Raw genomic sequence first — 24,083 nt, forward strand, 5'->3', positions numbered from 1 at the left:
TACTTCAGAAAGCAACTGCACACACAGGTCCACAAAGCACTTCAGACTACAATAATCCTTACATGTATTTCTTGCTGAACATTATCTAAGCAAAACAGCATTGTAGGCTCATCCTGCACATGTATTTTCCCCAAAGCAACTGCTACAAGCCTCTCCCAGGTGGGTGTGTGGTCTGCACTGGTGGTGGTGCTAGAGAAACAATCGGTATCTAAACTAATTAGTATGTTTATTGCCCAGCTCCCCAGCGTAACCAGGCTTCAACATCACGAGTTCTTAGACAAATCTTACTTCCCAAGATTTTTAAGACAAAGTCAAAGGTCTCAAAAGGCAAACTGAACTGATAAGAGTTTTCCTCCTCTCAGCACAAGAAGTCACATACAATAAATAAACTAAATCCCACCTGATGTGAACCATTTGACTGTTGAAAATTATGTATCAGTCAGGAGCAAAATGTCCTGCCAAAAATCTTGAGGTAGAGAATTTATCAACCACCTTAAACTGTGAAAACACTACAGAGTGTGAAGACTTTTTCCGTAAAGGAAGTAGAGAAGAGATGCTTTAACAGACAGTTAGATTAACTGACATCACGCAGTATTAAGAACACTTCCATAGTTATTTTCATATATGAAAAAATATTAAACTCAGGAGCAAAACAGCACTCAAGCACTTTCTTCAGAAGAACTTCTGGGTCACAAAATGCCTATCTCAGTAAAGGAAAATTGTTTATTTATTTACTATGGTAACAATTAAACCAACTGTCACAGCTTTCTAGTAGTTTCATTTCTAATTGACTCACACTGTCCCAGTTCCCAGAACAACAATTAAGGGCAGTTCCGGGAATTACTTTTCCAAGTCCAAGCGGAGACATGTCAACTAAGTGCCTCTTTGAGATTTTCGGTTAAAGCTAGTAATTCAGTTTCAAGTCTCCTGTTCTTTGCAGTTTCAAATTAGCTAGACAAATTTAGGTACAATGTACCACCACCAATTCTCTTAATCCAGCCAAAAGTGCTAAGTGTGCCAGGAAACTTTGTAGACAGCAGTTTCTGAAAGAGCAAGATAGTATCTTTTAACCAAAGTCACCAAGGAGTCAATAAATTACGAGTTGAACAAAAAAGGATACAACAGATAAGGTGCAGAGGATGTGGATGAGCACTTACAGAAAGACCAGTTCTCCAGAAAAAGTAATATTATATAGGGGATGGTACGTGTCCTGAAACCATTAAGAGCAGACTGCTCTATGATATTTAAAACCAAAAAGGACTATAAATATCTTGCAATATGCTTTGTATAATCTAAAAGAAAAAAATAGGACAAAGAAATCAGAGTTCCAAAAAAATATGCCATGCTTCATAATAAAACATGGCAATGCGAGCATGAAAACCGTTTTATGCGAAGGATTTATCAACCACTTTTAGAAAATATTTCAACCTGAAGAAAGTTACCCATGACAAAGAAGAAAAAAAACTGAAGTTGAAACAAAACTATAGGTATAACAATATTTTGGGCATAAACACATCCCTCAAGAATTTTCATCCTGATTTGAGCCAATACTCCTGTGACTACCATTACAGAACATCTCAAGCTCAGTTACCTTGGTCTATACCTAGTATTTGCTCGAGGCAGCCAAAAGCCGGCAGTCACCGTGTTGAGCTTAGCTTTCAAAGCAGAAGCATGTGCAGGACTTCTGAGCCCTCAGCTGACAGAATTTAACAAGATGTCTTCAATTAAACATTTCTGCCTTACTTAACAATCAGAAAAAAAAATACAGTATAACAGAGGTAAGGAGCAGTGCATTGGAAATCAGATTAACAAGAGAAGATTAAAAAAAAGGTCTCGGGCTATTGTTTAAGTCTTCATTAAAAATACATTCTTCCCAATCTGAAAAAAAGTAATTGAATTTTGAGTGTGATACAGAGCAGTACAAAATCACTCAAAACACCCCAAACTTCTCAATAACTTACCTGAAAAGATATGAAACAAAAACTTGGAAGACACTGGTGTCTATATTTTTTTTATATTACACCCATTTCATACTTATTTTTTTGTAATTTTACACATCTAGTATTTTAACATTTACTAAACATTTTTCCTACTTTTCTCTCAAAGTTTTGCAGCCAGGTCTGAGGCAGATATTACAGTGCTTTCTGATAAAAAAAGTTCTCATCCCCTTACCGCCCTGGCTTTTTTCTGGTTATCACTTCACTCCCCTGCCCCTCCTCTTGAGGGGAATTTAACTGATCTACAGCATCAGCCGGCTTCCTTCAGTATAAACTGTAAATTTGTATCAGCATACCAGAAACAATTCTAAAATTAGTATGTCAGCATTAGCTTTTCATAGATCTGAGATGAAAAAAATTTAACTAATGCTGTCAAACGTAGGAATATCCCTCAGTACGTGATGGAGTCAGAAGTGTCTTACGCTAAGAGATGTGGACTATCCATGGGGTTACTCTAGGATCCTCAAAAAAAGACTGAAGAGATCTGAATACAATGTAATATATCTGCTTCAACTTTTTTTTTAAACACCAAAAGATGTAGCTGAGCTAGGAAAGAAAGGCAAAAACAGTAAAAAAGGGCAAAAAATTTGAAGCAATTTATGTAAGATCTAAGTTATTGTGTCTATGTGGTAAACTATAGCCACAGCTATGATCACTTGGACCTCAGCAACATCTGCAAGAAGCTCGAGCTAACATTCCCCAGATTAGGCCAGTATTATTTTACAGGAAATAACGTAAGACACGATATTCAGTGCCTTTCCTCATGGTCATGGTCTTTTTTGAAGACTGATCAGTGAAGGCTAGCTCAGGCTCCGGAAAAACATGCTGGAAGGCAGAATATTTTCCCCTTAGATATTTAGAGCAGAATGATGCGGGAAATTACTGATTTACGGTGCTTTAAAACACTTTGTTTCCAGTTTACAACATAAGGTCAAGACTAAATACTTTTCTATGTAAATACAATGGCCTAATATACAATGTCTGATTGCTGGATGTCCAGGAGGACAAATGCTGGTCACTACTTCATATAAAATGAGCTACTTTAATTCCCCTCGCCGGTTTGGGGGATAGTAGAAAGAATGGATGGAAATAATGGCACGCTGTCACTCTGAATTATTTGACTAACAAATAACAGATACCTAGAGAGTTGCAATGCAGCCAGGTGACAGCATCATAAAATTTCTTTTGCCAATGCAACCTTCACATTTTTAGCTTCCTTCAAACTTGTTAAAAACTGGGCTGAGCCTTTTTTTTTTCTTAGCTATCTGAATTACATGAACTACTAGAGTAGAATGTAAAGGTAAGTAACTTTAGAGAAAACATGTTTTTGGACAAAAATGCCTTAGCACTGAAGTACAAAAGCAAGTTAGATCCTGCTGAAGACCAGGGAAACAACACAAATTTGCATTTAAAACTTAGACCACTTCTATTTGGGTGACTTCACAGAGACCTAGGAAAGGAGCATTAATTTTGTTCAAGTTTTAAAATCAACAGTTATAAAAAGACAAAGATCATGGGTTGTTTGTTTGTTTGTTTTTTTCCCTGAAATACCACATACTAGATCCCCTACTTCACATTTGAATAGCACCAATGCAAAAACTTCCCTCCCTGTGGGAAGGCCTTGTGCTACACATTTATGCAGTGAAGGATCCATACCGAGCATCCAGTCTTCCCATCTGGAGCCCCTTTGCCCACCCATTCTGGAACCTGAAGCCAGAACTGGGCTTGGAGTCTCCTTGCCAGACCCATGAGGGCAACCAGCTGCCTCAGAAGAAGGGCCTTACAAAAGCCCTGATGGCTGAGAAGCATGCACCCAACTGGGGATTTAAAAGCAAGTTTGCCCAGCTGAGACACGGGCATGTGCATCTTGGGTCTTCATAAAGATAATAAGGAAGTCAACCCTCCTTTTAAAATGAGAAAATTGAAGTAACATATACTAAAAGGATACCACAATTTTGAGAAGACTTTTGATGTTGTCTTGTCATTGGCCAACCCAGCCCAAACCGCAACAGCTCAGATACTCCTGAGTGTAGGGAGTAAATGTGTTTATGAAAATCAATAAATTTGCATAGCCGCTGCCGTCTCCTTCCTCTGTGCAACACCTGCTCCTTGACCACTTATTTTTCGGTTGTATTTCTATTGGCATATAATTAGAAACCACAACACGCGCAGAAAAGAACGTATGTGACTCTCCCTGAAGTAATACATCAGTGACATCAGACAATACATGAAGAGCACCTATCAACAAAGTAGTAAAGCTGACTTAGCTGAAAAGGTACATTAAATTACCAAATGATCAAAACCTGTTTCCCTTGATCTCATTAAATTACAAATATCCTGCTGTTTCCACAATAAAAATGTGAAATCCTTCAGTAATAAAGTGCTTCTCTGTTCAAGCTCTCTGAATTTTCATTTTGAGAAACTCTCCATCATTTGTAAACAGAGCAAAACCAAAGTTTCAATGTTTCTGATGAAACCACTATGTTTTACATCCTATTTTGAGAAAATTGAAGTCTCTTGCTCCTAGTTTTACTTCCTGAAAGTTAAGGAAATGAAATTAGTGTCTACAAATATTCATTTGTTTGTTTTTTTTTTAAATTCAGTTGGTCTTTTTGAAAGAGGTTTCACTGACACGTATTCCCACAGAAAACTTAAATTTTGCCAATATGTTTTCCCCACAAAAAGCATTTCAAATTCTTTCTGCTAGTCCTAAAACCAAGTTGCAGTATCTCTTTTAGCAATTTCAAAATAGAAGGTCACTGATCAGAGTTTTAAAAGGCATCATACTCATTTTAAAACTTGACCATGCCATGAACTAGCATTGTGCATGATTTAATTGGAGTATTTGAACAGTTTTATTGCAGTTGCATGCAACCATGTTGAACTTGGTACTGTTTACTTTCTATGGCTTCAGCAAATATGAGAAGATTGGGATGACTTGGAAGCTTTCCTCTCCCTCCAAGGAATCTTAAACGACCAAGCTTATAGAAGCTCCCCAAAATGTTTCCTTTCAGTCCTCAAACTCCAGAGTGTGTAAAGGTCGCACATTACACAGAGAATGACGCAATTGGAAGTCCATTGAATTTTACAGCTTCTCCTATTATTTGCTCTAGAAAAACAAATCTGAACTGCCGCTTAATCATTTCTCCTAAACCTGCCTTTCACATACTTTTACTTCAACCATTTCCTGGCATCAGCACGCAGTACATGCTCGAACTGTATAGATGTGGAGTAAAACCTGCCTCTCGCAGGCATGAAGACTTCAGCTACACCTACAGCAAAAGCACCTAAAAGTGTGTTTTGATTGACAGGTCTGTGCAAGAAGAACAGTGGAGATGCACAGCACGGTCAGACAGACTAAATAAAGTTTCCAATCCCAGTTACGCAGATCTCCAAACATCTTTCTCCCTCCCACCAGAAGCTGAAAATCATTTTTAAGAAAGGCTGGGAGATACTTTAAAAAATAAAAATAAAAAAAAATTTATCAACTCTACTATAGAGGTGAGCTTTGAAATTATTATCTTAAAAGTAGTAATATCTCTATTAAATTAAAAAGTCATAGCTACTACTGATTTCTGTTGCATTTTCAAGAGGGAAACCTGTCTGCCTCAGAAAATTTAGAGAATAAGAAGAGGACTTCGAAATGCAAGTTGATTTTGAAATTTCAACACATTGCTTCTGGTAAGGACACAGACCATTTTCACACTGACTTAGGTACATACATTTAAGTTGTTCTGTGCATCTATACATTCCAGTGTTTTGCTATCTCAGAGGAAGACAGACAAAGAATGCATGGAAATCGCTGCGAAATGTAAAGGAGTTACTTTGTTTTGAATTACTCTGCTGTCTTCACTTTCACTGTACAGAAAATTCCCCATTTCTGCTTTCGGTTAGTGTGGTATCTGTTATGGGCAGCTCCACTGACTTCATTACAAATATACCAATATAAAACTTGCATAGATACCAAAGCAAATATGCAAAGTACAAATATGCAAAGTACAGCAAAACAGCAGACAGAAGCCTTATATAAAAATGTCCCTGTTTAAGCAAAGCTGGTACAAGGCACCTCAAGTCAGACACAACAATCTATCAGTAGGCATTCCGCTAAGTAGACTTCTCTATTTTTTTATTTTTTTTTTTTTTAACCGAAGTATCTAACAAGTTCCTCATTTGTTATTCTGGGAACATTTTCTATTGCTATTCTGAGGCATATAAACCAATGTCTAAGCCATAGCAAAAACAAGACCAGTTTTACCATTCAATTCTAATGAAATAAGAGGATGCAAATTTAGGCATTTCTGAAGTTAGACCCACAAATGACAATCTCCCTGCTACCTGACTCCCTCCCTATTCTGTCTGTTTTAACTGCAGGTGACATGAAGCACATTTGTCTGCGATCTTCTAACTCTCTAGATTGGCTGACATGAGTCTTTAGATGTAGCATGACAAGGAAAATGGAAACCAATACCAACACTGAAGACTGTTGGCCCAAAGCATCCATGGCCCTCAAGTCAGTAAGAAAACTTATAGCATCTTCAATGGAATCTGGATCCGATATTTGCCTTGTCATCCTTTATCAACCCTATTCGTTTCAAATAGGAAAGCATGACTGTGCACAGTATGTCTGCATTACTGCTCATTTTTATCCTCCTTTGTTGAGAAATTAATCAGGCACACATATCTCTCTTATTATGCTATAAATATCACTATTTCAAACCACTTACTTGAAAATAAATTATAGGGTAGCAGACCAAAAGCATAGATCTCACTCTTGAGCTTAGCAGAGGCTTTTAAACCTCACACAGACAACACTAACGTTAATGTCTGGCCAAGAGTCAAAACAATAAAGATTTGAAAGCCTCAAAATTGAACATTCTGCCACAACACTGACAGCACAGTTCCACAATTGGCTTAAACCAGTTTAAATGCGCTGGTGGTTCTCCCAAGTTACACATCTGCACTTGCTTTAGCTTTAGCACAGCTATGACTGTGGGAATTATATATTTGTTAGGATTAGTTTTAAACAAAGTAGTTCTCCTCCTTCAGCTGAGTGCACACGCACACAGCACACGGGAAGAAGGGGAGAGACAGAGGCCTGAAGGGATGGCAGTAGGATTACTTCGAGCAACAGCCCGCATTTAAACTGTTTAAGTGAATCATAAAACCCGTATTGTAAGCATAGGTAGAACCTTTGTGGTCTTTTCTAAGTAACAGGTACTTAATCTTATCCCCTGCCGCTGTATCAACTAATATTTTCTTTTTTTCTTTCAAAGATGATGTAACTGATAATTACTGAAACTTAGAGCTAATGACCTTTAACGCTACTGTTTCTACCTCAGATGTGAGGGACTTGCGTAGCCAAAAGTTAACTTTTCCCACCTATACCACTGAACCACTAAACCACCGCAAGACAGCAGCTGAGAGAGTTTGACGAAACCCCGGAACCCAAGCAAGGGGTGTGCAGGGCAGCGTCTGCTGCAGGCCACCGCCTGGATCTTGCTCTAACACCACCGACTGGAAGTAGCTGGAGAAACCAAACCTATTGCACAGATGGCTCACTGGGAACTGCAGTGGAAAACTTCTTTTCTCAATATAGTACCTTCGTCTGAGTCTAAAAACCTTGTTTCTGTGGACTCACTCTGTTACAGCAAAGGATGAGAAATCCGTCATGATGAGAGCACTTCCTCAGAGCACGAGACACAGGTTCCAACCACCCCTCTCCTGTCAGGGTCAAACCAACATCTCCCAGACAAACACCTTGCCCCTTCCAGGGAGATTATTAATACAGATTCAAGTGAAAGCGGTTCATTTGTGACAAATGTTCTTTCGACCAACCCTCAGACCTCTGCAGAAACTCAGCTGATGGGAAATGGCTTTTCTTTTTCTACATCTTTTGCATTTGTGAGCCTCACTCCATTCCTTCCAAAATTTCAGCAGAAAATTTTAAAATATCGCATGATAAGCGCGTCCTTTGTACCTCCTCCAAAGTTGTGACATTTCTTTCCTTACGTTCTAAGAATGTAGCTGACTGTCACACTGAAAATACAACTGCTAAATGTGGTCAACGACATAATAAAGTTCATGAAGTACTGAATTTGTTTCATAAAACTTCAGGATACAGGATGGAAGGAAAGAGCAGTTGTAGGCGGAAGTCAGCTGAAGTACTTGTAATAGCTGTTTACCAGTACTAACAATATGCTAAATAATCATTTAAGAGATCTTACAATGTAGAACTTAAAAGAGTTTATTTGCTGACTTACAGCAAATGTCTTTACATTTAGAAAGTAATACTTCACATTAATCAAGCCCAAGTTCTGCTTTTTGGCAACAGTTCTCCCCTGACAAGCATTTTCATGTCAGTATTTATCTATACTAATTAGCTTACCAGCTTGAACAACTCTTATGAAACTCCCCCCCCCACAATGTCTTACATTCCAGTTTTGTGAAGGAAACCAAACTAATAACATAGGGGCTTTTTTTTTTAAACTCTATAAATTCACATAAGTCTTATTGAATGACTATGGTAAATTCTTTCAATAGCTTCATAATGTTATCCTTTATAAAAAAGATAACAGGAATGTGACTGCGGGCTTTGTGCTGTCTCTGACAAGTAGAGGTTAAAATCCGCTTGTACAAAACCAGAGCCTTCATTCAGCCAAAACTGCAAGAGGCTGCGTGCACTAGATGTGGTGATCGCAAGTAATTTGGCATGAAAGTGAAATACAACCTCAACAACTACATGGATAAACACCAGTAATCCTGACGTGGAACCAGCCTACCTCAATCCTGCCCAAGGAATGCATGCTGGGCAAAAACTTTAACTAAAGATCTGAAAAATAAAAAGTAATTGCCTTAGAACTAAACAAATTACCAATGCCTTTCTACAAGTCCTGTTCCCCTGACCCATTTCATCCTGTATGTTAGGAATAGCTTCCAAAATAATTCATGAAGCTTCTTCCATTTCCTTCCTGTCATTCCTAGTTATTTGCTTACTATAGCAGTTGTTTTATGAAAAAAAAAGAAATCATTGATGTTTTGCACATGCAAAATATTTTGGACATGAATTTCTAGTCATGAAACATCTGGCAAATTTCTGTCAACTCCAATTAAACTCTGAATTTCTAATCCTATGATTTAGAAAGTATAAGCTTGAGCAGAGACAGAATTTGTCACAGTGTTAAGGAAATTCATTTCGCTTATTTCCTGCATATAAGGTGGAAAGAAATTTCAAACACTGACATTATTTCAGCCATGTTTGCAGAGTGACTGAATAAACGTGTATTTTTTAAAGGTCAAGAAAATTAAAATGAGAGTTCAGGAACTCTGGTATTATTTTATTGGTTTTTTTTCTAAGTAAGGTGTATCTCTTCCTGCCTGACATTTTAGAAATTCATTAGAAATTTATCCTATTCCTAGTCATTCAAAGTGATGTTGCCAAGAATGTTTACTAAACCTTTTTCTATTTTCCTTCCCTCTGAACAGTGTCAATGTCCATTTTTCAATCTTTTCATCTTTAAAATCCTTTAACCTTGCATTTTAGCCCATCTCTTTTAAGCCACTCAATCTATAGATTAAAGCTTGAAAAAATTTTGTGTTATCTAAGCCCCCACTAGCCTACTGTAAGATCAGCTACACTTCGCTTATATGTCATAATCACACACTTCTAACGCACGAAGCCGTGCTGCCTCTTCTCCAGGGAATACACTGCAGTATACATAAAGACATTTTCCTGAATTAATCTATAAAGAATTTCCTATCTTACCAAGTGGGGTCAATAAGCTACTCCAAAGATGCAGTGGAAATGGTGATTTCTTCACGCAAAGCAATTTCTCCCTTACTGAGGCCATATAAATAAAGCTGCACTGCCCCACATGCATATACACACACTGTTCGTAACTACAGAAAATGAAGAATTTAAAATTGAGGCTGCAGGGAAGGCTAAGTTGGTGTGGCATTTCTTACCTGCTGTTGCTGCATATATCAGAGGGAGGTGGGGGCCACCATTTTAAGTGTATCAGATAACAAACGGACACATCGATAATATCTTACCCAGTTGTTGCTTGCTCCTCTGGATATCTTTAGAATCGCGTTCTCAGAAAAATTGACTGTGCACATCAAAATATTTAAGAATGTAAGCAAAAACTGCTGCTGGGTCTTTCCGTGAGTTACGTAAAAACTGCAACTCAAGAACCGCACAAATATTTATCAGTCATCTGTCAGCGGCCTAAAACACTGCTGTAACTGTTCCCGTGTATTTACAATGCAGACAACCATTCTGCATATTCCATAATACCATTTACATAATCCTGGGTAATCCTAACATGTTCATTAGCATTAACTGGACCTCTGAGATAACACAGCTTCTTTTACCATTAGACACTGCACATTTCTATTAGCTCTATCACACAAATTACTTTCAAACTTGTGGTAATTAATCCATATTTTCAATTCATCTCAACCATTGTGGTAATCAAACCAAACAATGCCAAGAACAAGCTCTAAAATGTAAGCAGAGGGCATGTATAATATTTTCTGAAACGAAATATTCTAAAAATATCTTCAGAATTTGTATGACAAACTTCAGGACACAGTTCTGCACTTTCCTCTATCACTGTGCATGGGAAGTTTTTCCCAAAACCCTGCTCCAGAAGACTTTTATGCAAAATCAAAATGAAACAAGAAAAAGAATGTCAAATTAGTAGTATTTTTAAAGATTCTCCCATTTTCTCATTCTATTAAGAAGTTCCCCTGTAAATTAGTCTTCAGACAGCTTCAAGCAGACTTGTAAGAATTCTGAAGGATAATATTATGCTAAGGGATACTGCGACTACTGAACAACAGTCCCAACAGCAGCACTTTAGATCCAAAACTCCACTTCAAAGGAGAGGGTTCCAGCTAAGAAAGCAACAGAATATACTTATTTGCCTCTTAGTTGCTTAAAAATTATGAATCAACACATGTTGGGTTTCCTTTCTGCCTATAGCAGATTTTACACACTATTTCTTAAGTAACAACATGTTCTCTGTAGTCCATTTCTCTTTATAGTACTAGGTATATAAAGGGCAGTACAGGAAACAGCAAGGAAGGGACTTCATATAACTAATGGAAGTGGTTCAAAGAAACTGCTTGCACAAAGACATACAACAGATACCATGAAGAAGTGTTTCAGAACCAGAATTTGACTAAAAGTGGCATTTCTTAAAGAATAATTGTCATGTCTGTTGCACATATTTTTAAGACCAAAGAACCAAAGCAATCTGCTGTACTCAAGTTATTTAGAGAGATTGCAACAACTAAATACCTTTGCTATACATATATTTGGGTTTAAAAAGCCCTCCTCTCTGTGAATCCAAGAGTGGAGGAAAAAAAGGGCTCCAGCAGCCTGAATTTATACAAAAGGAGAAAAATTGTTTCCTCTTTCCGCAAGCTGGAGAGGAGCAGTTGTGTTTCCTATAAACAAAATTGAAACAATTCAAAAGAGAAAATAGAAGCATTTCAAAAGCACAGGAACGAAAAACTGTAGTTTTATTCTGAGCTTCCTTTCCACCTTTTAAATATTTACACACATAGAGAAATTTTTTTTGCTTGGAGAACCTAATTGACTCACAGCTCAAATACTTTAGCTTCCCTTGCCCTTTTTTTTTTAAAAAAAAAACATTTGAAAGATTTTTGGCAACTGTGTATTAGAACGGAGCTAGTAAAACAAAAACTAGTCAGGAAAACTAGTTCGGAAAACTAGTTCTAGAAGGTCAGTCAAACTTTCAGTGGAAAATGTTTACAGTTTTCTTTTAACTTTTACTTGTAATTTGTATGTGTAAGTTTCATTTGCATTAAGCTAACAAGTTTCCTGACACGGAGGAGCCTTTAACTGGCTATGCAATAGTCATGCAGGATTAGTTTGGCTAAAAAAAAAAAAATAGTCTGTTCACCGTAAGTCTTATAATGCTCATTTAAAGACTTGCCTACTACACTGGAAAATTTTTAAAGGGGGGAAAAAAAAAAGAGACTTTTTGGTGCGCTAACTACTTCGCACTGTCTCCATAGGTGGACACCATCACTGCATTTTACGAAGGCAGTAAGCCACCTAGCAGAAGCAGTCCTACCGCGACTTATAAGCGATCTGAGCAGGCAGCTACTGAAAGGTAGCTGAGAAGGTCAAAGTTGCCAGCCCTGCTTTCTTTGTACTTACTTCCCTATAGACTTAAGGAGTTGAATCAAGTGAAGTCTTTTAATAGATTCTTTTGCTTGGCAGGAATCTAATCTAAAAATACAAAATTGGAATCTTCCTACATTTTTGTCGCATTCACTAGCCATGGTAATTATTGCAATATCATGTTTAATAAAGGGGTTTCCATTCAAGGACTTCAAACTGCTTTTAACAATTAAGATGGCCTCGTATCCCAGTGAGGAAGTTAAGGAGCTCTTACATGGAGGGAAGCTAAAGCACAGAGTCGTAGAAAACTTTGCCAGGATTGGAACAGAAAATCTGTGGCACAGCCAGGAATAGACTTCCTGGCCCCCAGCCCTAAGTCTCAACCACAATAAATTCCTTCCTGTACATACACACGCTTAAAGAGAAACTCTCATAAATAGACTAGAAATGCTTCAGAAGTCATCACTAACCGATGAAAGTGATTGGATATATAATAAATAACATTTGGGACAAAGAAAACACTGTCCCAACAGGGTTTGTCTCCACTGCAACAGATAGCACAAGTCCTTTTGCATAACCATGCTTACCCAAAGTGAGAACAAATACCTTTACCATGATACAGTCGTGCTTCTACAAGCAGTAACGTCGGTTTAGGTATAGAAAAATGGAACTGCACATGGTGCTGGGTGCATCTCTGACAGCCTTCATTTAACAGTGCGTACTCTGGCTCTGGAAGCACTGTAAGAATCTATTACGTCGTTAATGTTGAAGTTGTTTTCTTCCTCTAAAGTAAGTAAGTAAGAGCTTTTAGCAGTAGCATCGGAGCCAGACTAAATGCAGTACACAAGGCAAGTTCAAAATTAATTTCACCTTTGAATTCTGTTCGATTCCAGCACTGAAGACTAAGGTAACACCAGAGGAACACAAAACACTAGACAAAACAACTCCAAAGGCTTGGAAAGCCTTCCAATATTTGTTTTATTTCAGTGAAATATTTCTTTACTACTCAACCCGGACTTCTGAATTTAAGGGATCCTGCCCCTGTATTCTATATGAAAGCAAGTCTCCAACTCTATGACACATGGGAGTAAGAAGAAGCAGCAACTGTTGGTGGCAGTGTCCTACTGCTGCTCTACTAGCACACTGCTAGGGTTTAGAAGGACTTCTCCTCTTGACGCCCTGTTCAACGCTGGAAGAGGTTTCCCCACACACATCCAAGATTGCTCAAGAGTGTAAAGAGTCATAGACGCCCAAACTCCGATATCTAAACTCATAGAAGCAGAGCTAAGTGGTAACCAACTGAAGGAACATACAAAATCTGTTCACTGCTGAAGTGAGAGATGATTTCAATCATCTCATCAGCTCCCAGCTTTACGGAGCCCACACTCCCTCTCCCTTCGATGACCTCTTCAAGAGCCACAGGAAGCCTGTTGACGGAAACGCAGTCTTTGCTCATCTCGCATTAGCAACAAATGACAGGTCCTAACTGATTCCCGTCTCTGATGCAGACAGACTTACATACGCATCTCCCCGCAGCATTGTTTCCTTTGGAGGAAAAAACCTAAAAAACCTTCATAATACAGGGCCCTCCCTGCAGCTGCTTCCTCCTGCCTACCCTCCTCCTCATCCCAAAGGAAAATTTGCCCATGGTGAAAGAGCATAAGCAAGGTCATTACCACGTCAATTCTTCCACCATAATAACTAATCAAGTTTTTTGTTATTTTTTAAAGCATTGGGGCTTACTGAAGGCTTTTCCAAATCTAGCGGCACAGAGCCCAACATCTTGAAGTGTGATCCAAGGGAAGGAAAGCGCATGATGAAGTTTTCTCCCCGCTTGCGCTGGAGCTTGGCCAGAAGGGAGGCTGCTCTCAACTCCCGCAGCACAATAATGCAGGTTCTTCAGCTCAGAGAAGCTCACACAAATTAGAACACTGCTTCATAACAGTCAGCCACATCTAATTTAAGAAATGGGGGATGCAATTCACCTTTGCCAATTCACATTTTTAAACTAAAATGAGTCAGGACTGCCCGCTCACTCATACACCTCCTCACTGAAACGCAATACGAAGTAAAAACCTGTCAACTTGGGGTTTTCAAATCTCCTGCAGGTGGAGAAACCCTGTGGCTGAATGCTATTTCTGGAAGCATACCAATATCACTTAGTTCTTCAATTAGTGTAAGATGCACGTACTGCTCTGCACTAAAACAGCACGGGGCAATAGAAAGTCCCAAAGACAGCAGAAGCAGAAACCCTAGCCCCTAAAATCCAGCTCTGAGTAGTGCCCATGTTGGTAACAGGAGCAATAACACGAGCCAGAGCAGGGCAGGGGCTCTGATGGACGAACTGAAGGGTGAGGATGCACCTTCATGTCTGCTCTGGAACACCTTTACCATGGCAAAATGGACAGTGCCCCCGGTCAGACATGCCCGCCCTTTCTCTGTGCACCCACACATTCGCTCAAGCAGGACATCAAGTACTGATGAGTAAGAGAGCCCTACTCACTTCCATTCATTTCCCTCTCTTAACATGAAATATTGCTCCAGGTTTTGACATGTGACATTAGATTTCTGTACTTCAGGGATTTTTCATTCCAGTAACTGAGCCTGCCCCACAGAGTTTCCCTGTACAAACAAAGCCGGAGCAGGAAAACCAAGCTCCAAGCTCCCACGAACTCAGGGACTCTTGCAGGAAAACTCCCCTTTCACCATGAAAGGCTGCTGGGAATAGAAACAAAATTTAACCACATGTGATGACTGCTTTTGTAAGGAAAGCCAGGTAAGGCGGCCTTATGCTAAGGTACAAGTTAAGTTGGACACACAAGAGACTCTGCCAAGCTCACATTTTCATTTCTTGCTGAGAAGTGGAAAGTGTGCTATGCTTTTACGGTTAAGTATGAATTTCAAAAATAGTCAAAAAGGTTTCTTGTGGTTATAGCCTGTTGAAGTGAAACTGCTTGATTTCACACCAAAAATCAAGGTGAAAGAGTTTCACAGAAGAAACTTACCAAGACAACTTGAAATAAAATAAGCAAGACCCATTTTTGCATGTTTCTGAATTTTGTCTGACATACCCTACATTAAGAAACTATGCCAAAACCCTGTGAAGTGCTATTATTTACTCTCCTTTACAGCAGACTAGAAAGGTTTTGCCCAGAGCCTTGCTTAGGTACAACTGATTAAAATCTCGTTCAAAAGAACCATGCCACCCAGCCAGATATGAAGAGATTTGTTATTCTAAGACTTCGAAATAGACTGGTTTTGATGCCAGAAGTGAGTCTATCCAAGCTGTTGTTAAATAAATGAGACTGTCTAAACTGAGACTTATCTCATATCTGCCCCTAAAGGCAATAAGAGCTGCTTTTTTTATATTTACTTAACAATTTAATTAGTTACAACATGTTTTCGGTTCATTAAATCAGTGACTAATGGGAGTGTTCTGTGCATGTGTGATAACTGGCCCCTTTTAAATTATCAGAAACAGTTGCATAGCACAGTATTTATTTTGGTATATTCATTCTGTGCTTACAGATTGAAGAAAATGCTTTCTGTATCACTAAACAAAAAAAAAAAAAGCTTTTTTTTTTTTTTTTTTAAAAAGAACCATCTTTCTGATTAGAAAGAGAGCTTGGGATAGGCTTTCTAATAGGGAACAAATTAAAAATTTCTCCTCCCACTGCAGCACATCTCAATCCTGGGACTATCCAAGAGCAACCCACAAATTCACAATCTTTATGCCTTTCTCTTTCAATAATTATTTGGTGAAATTATTTAATTGCCTGTCAATATAACTTTGTCCCTCCTGAGGTTTGTACTGATGTATTGAGGGAAACGAGATAGAGCTACTCAGCTGATTTCTGGTGATTAGTGTTATCTATCACAACGAAAGATATCTGTTAAAAAAAAAAAATTGTAACGTTAGTACAATGCTCCATAAAACACAAAATCCCACAATTACTGCTATCTCCTAAAAAAACCCCAGGAGTTTTAACGCAGGGGAGTTATTCAGACACCAAAAAGTCTCCTCTTTAACTGAGGAAAAAGGTCTTGCGGTGAAGCTTTCGGCCTCCAACACCGTTGGCAAAGGACCTTTCAGGGAGCAGGGAAAGAGTTAACCGGAGGCTGCAGCTGCAGCACTCTGCTGGTGCCCGTTTGCACGCCTGCAAGGTACAGTCCCAGCAGACACATTATCAGATTAGGGGAAGGCAAACAAACCGAAATGAAACCATTCTCCAGCCAGTCCGGCCTCTTCTTCCTGTGATGTCACGCTACTAATTACCCGAGTTTTCTCCTCTCCTCTCCAGAAGGAGCCGGGTTGGCGAGAGGCTGCCGGGGCGCAGGACGCCAGGGCTGTGCTCGGCAGGAACAAACACGCTCTGGAATTTGGTTTCTGCCCTCGCAAGCAGCTCCTTTCCTGCCCCGTGGGGCGAGCCAGCCAGCAGAAGAGCCGAAAAAACCCTCATTTTACAGAAAGAAGGCTGAGGGAGAAATGCAAGTGCCGACACTTTGCGGCGTCCGGCATACGTTCCCAGTAAATTCGGACGGACCAGACTTCACCGTCGTGATCTGCAGCCAAGAATAAGGCAGAAAGTTCTATAACAGCTCCATCAAATCGAGGAGGGGGGGGAAAATGGAACTGAGCGAGCTTTGGGATGACCTCATCTGCCACAAATGATATGGTTTTTGACTTTGGAAGACTCGCTGTGCGATTACAAATAGCACTTGGAAGAGAAAAGTGACCTGCCGGAGATGTACTCCCCTGCTACAGAGCTGCTGGTTCTTCTCTGAAGCTTTACACATGCAACAAACTTAGCAAAGCACACAGTTCAAATACATCCGCAAGTTCTTCTGGAAGTTAAAAAAAAAGTTGCAATAAAAATACCAGAGAAACCTCCAAATCACAGGAATTTTAAATATACCATTATAATGGTAAGCTCTAATTGTTCCACTGAGGACTCCTTTAAATATACTTTATATGGGTGTATCTTTAGTATGGTGTTTGTTCTTGGCCTCATAGCAAACTGTGTTGCTATCTACATTTTTACTTGCACGTTAAAAGTGCGCAATGAGACTACAACTTACATGCTTAATTTGGCAATATCGGATCTGCTTTTCGTGTTTACGTTACCCTTCAGGATTTATTACTTTGTAGCAAGAAACTGGCCATTTGGAGACATTCTTTGCAAGATTTCTGTCACCCTCTTTTACACAAACATGTATGGGAGCATTTTATTTCTGACTTGCATAAGCGTAGATCGCTTTTTAGCTATAGTACACCCCTTTCGATCTAAGACTCTCCGAACAAAAAGGAACGCAAAAATTGTCTGTGTTGCAGTATGGATAACTGTGTTAGCAGGCAGCACCCCAGCAAGCTTTTTCCAGTCTACAAACCTCCGTAACAATACTGAACAGAGATCGTGCTTTGAAAACTTTTCGGAGGACACATGGAAAACCTACCTATCCCGGATTGTTATCTTCATTGAAATAGTTGGATTTTTTATTCCACTCATCTTGAACGTGACCTGCTCTACTGTGGTCTTACGGACTTTGAATAAGCCGCTTACTTTAAGTCGGAATAAATTAAGCAAGAAAAAGGTACTCAAAATGATTTTCGTCCATTTGGTGATATTCTGCTTCTGCTTTGTGCCTTATAACATTACCTTAATACTTTATTCCCTTATGAGAACGCAGACCTGGATTAATTGTTCAGTGGTAACTGCAGTCAGGACTATGTACCCCATCACCCTGTGCATCGCCGTTTCAAACTGCTGTTTTGACCCTATAGTCTATTACTTTACATCGGATACAATTCAAAATTCCATAAAAAAGAACCGGTCCACGAGACCACGGGACATCAGATTCTCCGAAAGACCAGTTTCAGAAAGCTTCATTCAACACAGCCTTCAGACTGTAAAAATGAAAATATTTGACAGTGACTCTACAATATAAACTGTAGTAAAATACTACTGGGACTAAACTGGAATTAGAAGCCTGCACATTTCTTCAGCTGTGGAAATATATTCTGATATGTAAATGTTACGCTTCCTTCACATCAGAAAAGTTTATTATAAGACTGTAAAAGCGTTAAGCATAATAGTACATGGAAAAAGTATTTTAAGAATTTACGTCAAATGTCTGTTTTGACAGGTTGTGTGTTAGAAATGAACTTTTGGTTTCGGATTAGGTTAACCGAAGTCCAAAATCTGTCTGTCAAGTAAAAAACAAATGAAAAAGAGTTGGTGGTTTTTTTTCCTGAAGTTAAAACAATTGCTCTTTTTTCATAATGATAAAGGTCTCCAAGTTACTAAGAACAGGGGTGAAACTACGTGGTTTACGCTGCAGGATCCAGTTGCTGAGGAAAACAGCATCATATTGATCATATCACCTCAGCTCCTGTGCCTGCTCTGGAGTTCCCTCTTTTCTCTCGGTCTTACTCCTCCCTCCTGTCTTCCTCCCTGCACCTTCCTTCTTAGGGACCATTTTGTTCATAGGAGGCTCCAAGAACTTAATTTCTCCCAGGTTTATCTGATAAAATGTATGCTCTCTTCACAAGCCTGGCCCCCATAAAGCAATTAAATCTTCTGGTAGTTTAGGGCATCTGGAAACAACTCAGACAAACTGGTTTTTCTTCTCACCTCTGTCTCAGATGTCTGTGTAATTATAACAAAATAACCTGATGACTTAAGTTAGTGGTTTTGGTACAGTACCACTTTATTAAACCCTTTTGTGAGAAGTTCTTCAGCTCGACATGACTTTTGAGCAAAATAACATCCTCCAAATAAGGTAATTCAATCTCAAAGTAGTGGTTTCTTAGAAAAACATGACCTGTGCTAACTAGAAATTACCATGTGTATCAACCCAGATATTTCTTCTAGGAAACTATTTGGTGTCCCATAAAGAAATTCAAGACACAGTAATTTTTAGAGTGGAACTTCCTCTCAACCTTTGAGTTCTAGAAATATTTTTAACATGGGCATTTAAAATTTCAAATGCTATTTTCCTGCAAACTTGATAAAGTATAAGAATAAACTACTTGGGGCTACATGCTGGCAAAATTAATCGAGACACTTTGAAAAGTCCAAGCCATGTAAAAGGAGAAAACTACATCTATTACTGTTACAAACAGGAATATACAGACAAAAGTGCTTTAAAACTTCCTGCTATGTATGTTTCACAGCTACTAGAACACTGCGTACATTTTCCTCCAAGTTAACTTAACATCGCTGTAAAATTAAATAAATATTTAAAAGGTAAAAGTAGTAAGTGTCAGTTTTTCCTCCCCAAATAAACAATGCAGTAAAGAGTAAGAATGGAGTTAAAACGAATTTACACTTTAGATTTAGGGCAGTCAGTTGCAACACAGATATAGCATTGAGGCATTTTTACTTCAGGGCGGTATACGGAAGCACAAATCAATGTTGGAGAAAATGCGTATCGAGCTGTCAGAGTATATGATACGTTATCTGACTGAGTTTTACTTCCTTTTGCAAAGCTTTTGCTTAATTGTTATAAATCAACTGTGCATTGCCTACTGCTACTGGGAAACCGAGTTACTCAAAGACTGCTAGAAACCAAGGCACATTGAATTATAAGTTTAACAGTATTTTAAATTTTTATCCACACAACTTATGAAAGGAAAATTCAAATAGTATGAGCTTAAGCTACAAAGATGGCATAGATATAAATGTCTGCATAAGATATGAAAACAGGCAGTTATCTTCATTGGGAATCCTAAACTTCCGATTCATATTTGACTTCAGAAAAAAATGCACAAAACCCCCAGCATGAGTAGAAATTCTGTACATTTTCTGTATGCCACTGACAACTCCAAAATTCAAAAGCCAGATATGCATCTCTGTCTCGATGCATCTCTCTATAAAAAGCCTGTTTAATATTAGACTCCCTCCAAAGACTTTGAGACAAAAGCCCTTGATGTCACTGCTGGGCAATGTTTCCAGGCTACTACTGTCCCCAAGCTTGGCAAAGCTGTTACTCGGTTTAGTGACAACTTGTTCAGCAACGCCTCAGCCTTACAGCCTTTTTTTTTTTGGCCTTGCACTCACTCTCCAGGGCAGCAGCTTCTTGTTTTTCACGATAGCATAGTGCAGCACAATACAAGAGCTTTCCGACCAGTTAACAGCTTGGTATCTCGAAACTGTTTGAGGAAGCTTTATATTTTTTATTAAACATACTTCACTTATTCCACAGGAAAAAAAAAAAAGCCACAAACAAAAAACGCAAACAAACAAAAAATCAAACCCAAAAATGCAACAGCTGTAATTCAGAGAATCTGACCATTACCTGAGAAATTCCTGATCTGCCTGATTCAGAAGCCAGGGAGTGAACCTGTACCTCCCACAACAAGCTGATATAAAGCCAAGCTACCAGCTTTTCAGGACTGGATGAGGTTTTCTCCACCTTTTCTGGTTCTGCAACACGATTATCCTGGAGAGCTGTGGATGGAGCAATGTTTTCACTGGTACATTCCTGAATAGCTGCACTCCTTCCCTCTGCTCCTGCTGCCTTTGATACCAGCTCTTCTCTCCCTCTGGTAAGAGGTTATGCCAAAATTTAAATCTAGATGAGGAGTTATGCTCCTAAGTCACTCATCTCAAATAAAAAAGGCTTATATTGTCAGAGCTCCCGAGTATCTGAATGCGTTGTATCCAGTACTTCCCGAAAGTTCATTATTTTTAATCATGCGCCTATGCTGGGGCAGGAGGTGGGGGGGGAGCGTGGGGGTGGGAGTTCAGTTTTAGGATCAAAACTTAGAAATTTGTTCTTTGTAGTCTGTTTTCTTCATCTACAGAGTACAGATACCATAAAAATAAAAGCAGTGAAAGTTTAGTTGATTCCAAGCATTTTTTTTTTAACCTGAACCAAGGTAGGCAGCCATTGATAACTAGATAATTAACCAGCAGTTTCAAAAGACAAGGAAAAAGAATCAAACTTTCTATCAACACCTCTCATTTACATCAACATACCATTACTTTAAAAGCAAAAGATTTCCCATTTTATACTTCTAAAATTAATCTTGAAATTTTAATTTCTGGCTTTCTCAGGAACCGAATGCAAATTAAAATTTGTTTTACTCTGTATATCTCTCTTTGACATTTAAAGAAATACCAATACCAAGTCAAATACATCTTTATACTTTTCATCTAGAAATATTTTTTAAAAACCCATAGATAATACTTTAGGCAGGTAAGAAATCCTGAACTGGAATTAACCTCTGAACTTTTTATTTCTTAAGAAAGTAACCTCAGTCGCAGAAATGCAAAGATTGAAAGCCAAACATTCAGCTAATCCACAATCCTGCCTCAAACAGTGGCCAAGGCTGGAGGCCTGGGGAAGAAGATAACAGTAGGAGAGGCATACGAGGCTTTCTCTCGTCCAAGTGCTGTCCCACTTCACTAGTTGTATCTCGGGATTTTCTGGGTCAGATGTGTTTGTGTTTTCAGCAACACTAAAAGTTTTTCTTCTGTGAGCTTTTCCTGTCTCCCTTTGAACTCATGCAAACTTTTTAACATCCCCAGCATTCTGCAATAAAAAGTTCACAGTGTGTGTGTAGGGGGAACAAATTTAAAAATAAAAAAACAAACCTCCTTTTGTTTCAAATCCACTAGTTTCATTACTGCCTCCTCATTTCTTTTGGAAGAGGCAAGGACCACTTGATTGCCATTCAGCCTTTCCATATCACTCCTGATTATACAGCCTTCTGTCATCTCTCGCAAATGAGAAAGTGATTTTCATTTGTAATTTCAACCACCGTCATCGCCAAAGATCATATTTTCAGAATTACATAAAGAATTTAGCTAAAATTACACAGAAAAGTTCCCTTTGAGACTGATAATTTTGAAAATCCAAGTTGAGCATCGTATCCTCTAGCATTATTTATTCTTCCAAGTTCTTTTCTAGGAGTTTTACCAACGAAGAGCAAGTTCATAATTTTTCAGCAGTAACTGTAATATTATAAGGTTCTTGCACCTGGGCAGACCTGTACATCCTGACAAGTTCCCTTTTTTGCTAGACTATTATAATTTGTACCTCAGGGTTACTGGCATTTGAGCATCACTGACAAAGTGAAAGAGGATGCATTTCAAAAACTAAAGCAAAATGTAAATCAGAATGGTTCTAAATCTAGAAGTTGTAAATGCCTGGACTGCATTTGTTATCCAGTTATCAGCGTGCTCAAAAAAAATTGTATGAATACAACTGACAGTCACTGAATTAGCATGTTTTCAGAATGTACTCAATAGAGCTCATCTAGGATGAATGCAAATTCAGAAAGCCACGCTTGCACAGTCAAATACTTCTGCAAGAAGTTGGATGGAGAAGTCTGTTCTGATCCTCTAGTTCTGCTTTGACACTGAAGCCTTTCACATTTATCACCTTCCCCCCATCCAGTTCCTGTTATACAACTGCTTATAGAGCAAGCCCGGTTTTCCCGTAAGAAAACTGAACTTAACAAAATTAAAATGAACAAAAAGCACCCTGCACACATCATCTGGTCTCCTATAAAACCTACTGTTTTGTTGGAAAACTAAAAATTCCAGAACTGGGAATTTAGATTTATAATTATTTTTTCCATTTAAGAAGTAGTCTTTCCAGTCTAGTTATCACAAGACCAAAAGCTGTCCTGCACTAAGAAGGAATAACTCTTCAACAGCTTAAACATGAGAATCAAACCACAAGCAACGACAGAGGCAGGCCTCTAACAGAGGAGCTCCTATCTTTTTCACACACATAGCTTTAAGATTTGCCCTAACTCCCCCTTTTTTAAACAGTGAGTTCCCGCCCTAAATAAAAAAAAAATTCTTAAATAACAATGCTACTAACAGGAGGCAGCTGAAATGAATGCCATTGTCTTGGGAATAATAAGTCTAGCTCACATGAAAACAACTGTGGCTACGCTAACTCTTCTGCTTTTCAGATGAATTCCGCAAAAAAATGCTGCTTTATGAAAGGAAGGCAATTGTACACATTAGCTGCAAGTCTTCACCCTTCTGTAAAATTATGCAACATTAGATCTACTAATTTTCAGACATTTGTCCTGGTAAGCATTTTCTAAAAGCAACTATTAATGTAATAAAAGCTGAAGACGCTCCCAGTCACTAAGGAGGATTATTGGATTACAAGAAATTCACCGTTCATCACTGCATCAAGAACTACACTTGACTGAAGTTGGAAGCATCTACAATAAATTTTTGATGCTTTTATGAAGTAATGAAGAAGGTACACACAGCACTGCAGTTATTTTTAATGGAGAAATTTGCTAAGTATATAGCAAAACATGGCAAAAAAACCCCTGAGAATACAGATGGTAAAGCAAGTACCAAAAAATCTGCCTTTTCAGCCCTAACAAAAATATCTTTCATTAATGAAACCAAATCAGAAAACTCTTTGTCTACTTGTTTACTTAAGTTACTGAACACCTTTTACGTGTGAAAGAAACCTTACCATATATACTGCATGCTCACATTGTGTTTCACATGCTCCTGTGGGTGCGCAAGTGTGGAAAAAAAAAAAAAGAAAAAATCAGCAGCTATTTCTGTCCAGATAAGATCTGCCAGTCCCTCTGAGCTGCTGGAAGGCGCAACAGGCACAGACAGAACATGCCAAGCACAGACTCTGTTCTGGGCAAGCTAACTCCTGAATGGAAAGGACAGGGTGATGACAGTTCAGGTACTTACCCAAGCCAAGTTCAGACTAGGTACAATCTTAACCGTGTGAGCCAGAAGTCTCTGCTCAGGGTTTCAGGAGAACACCACGCACACAGGTCCAGATGTTAGTGGCAAGGTGCCCAGCTGTACCATTGGCGCTTACCACCTGCACCTAACCCATTCTGACATGCAAACCCAACCCAAATGGCTTCAGCAAAAACTAGGAGGATTGCTTTTCTGGAGGATGATGAACACTGTGTCCGCTCAACAGTT

General features: G+C 38.8%; 2 protein-coding genes across 3 annotated transcripts in view; one reads left to right on the forward strand and one right to left on the reverse strand.

The window, feature by feature from the left end:
* RB1 (RB transcriptional corepressor 1) overlaps positions 1-24,083 on the reverse strand; it is an 83,797-nt gene that overhangs the window by 15,887 nt on the left and 43,827 nt on the right. The gene's annotated exons all lie outside the window — the stretch shown is intronic.
* On the forward strand, positions 16,438-18,382 carry LPAR6 (lysophosphatidic acid receptor 6). Its single transcript, XM_063334279.1, is given in 2 exon segments — positions 16,438-17,950; positions 17,953-18,382. Coding segments are annotated over 2 exon segments (1,002 nt in total). The 5' UTR covers positions 16,438-17,073; the 3' UTR covers positions 18,078-18,382.

The sequence above is a fragment of the Chroicocephalus ridibundus genome, chromosome 1 (assembly GCF_963924245.1).
Source record: "Chroicocephalus ridibundus chromosome 1, bChrRid1.1, whole genome shotgun sequence".
Classification (NCBI taxonomy): Eukaryota; Metazoa; Chordata; class Aves; order Charadriiformes; family Laridae; genus Chroicocephalus; species Chroicocephalus ridibundus.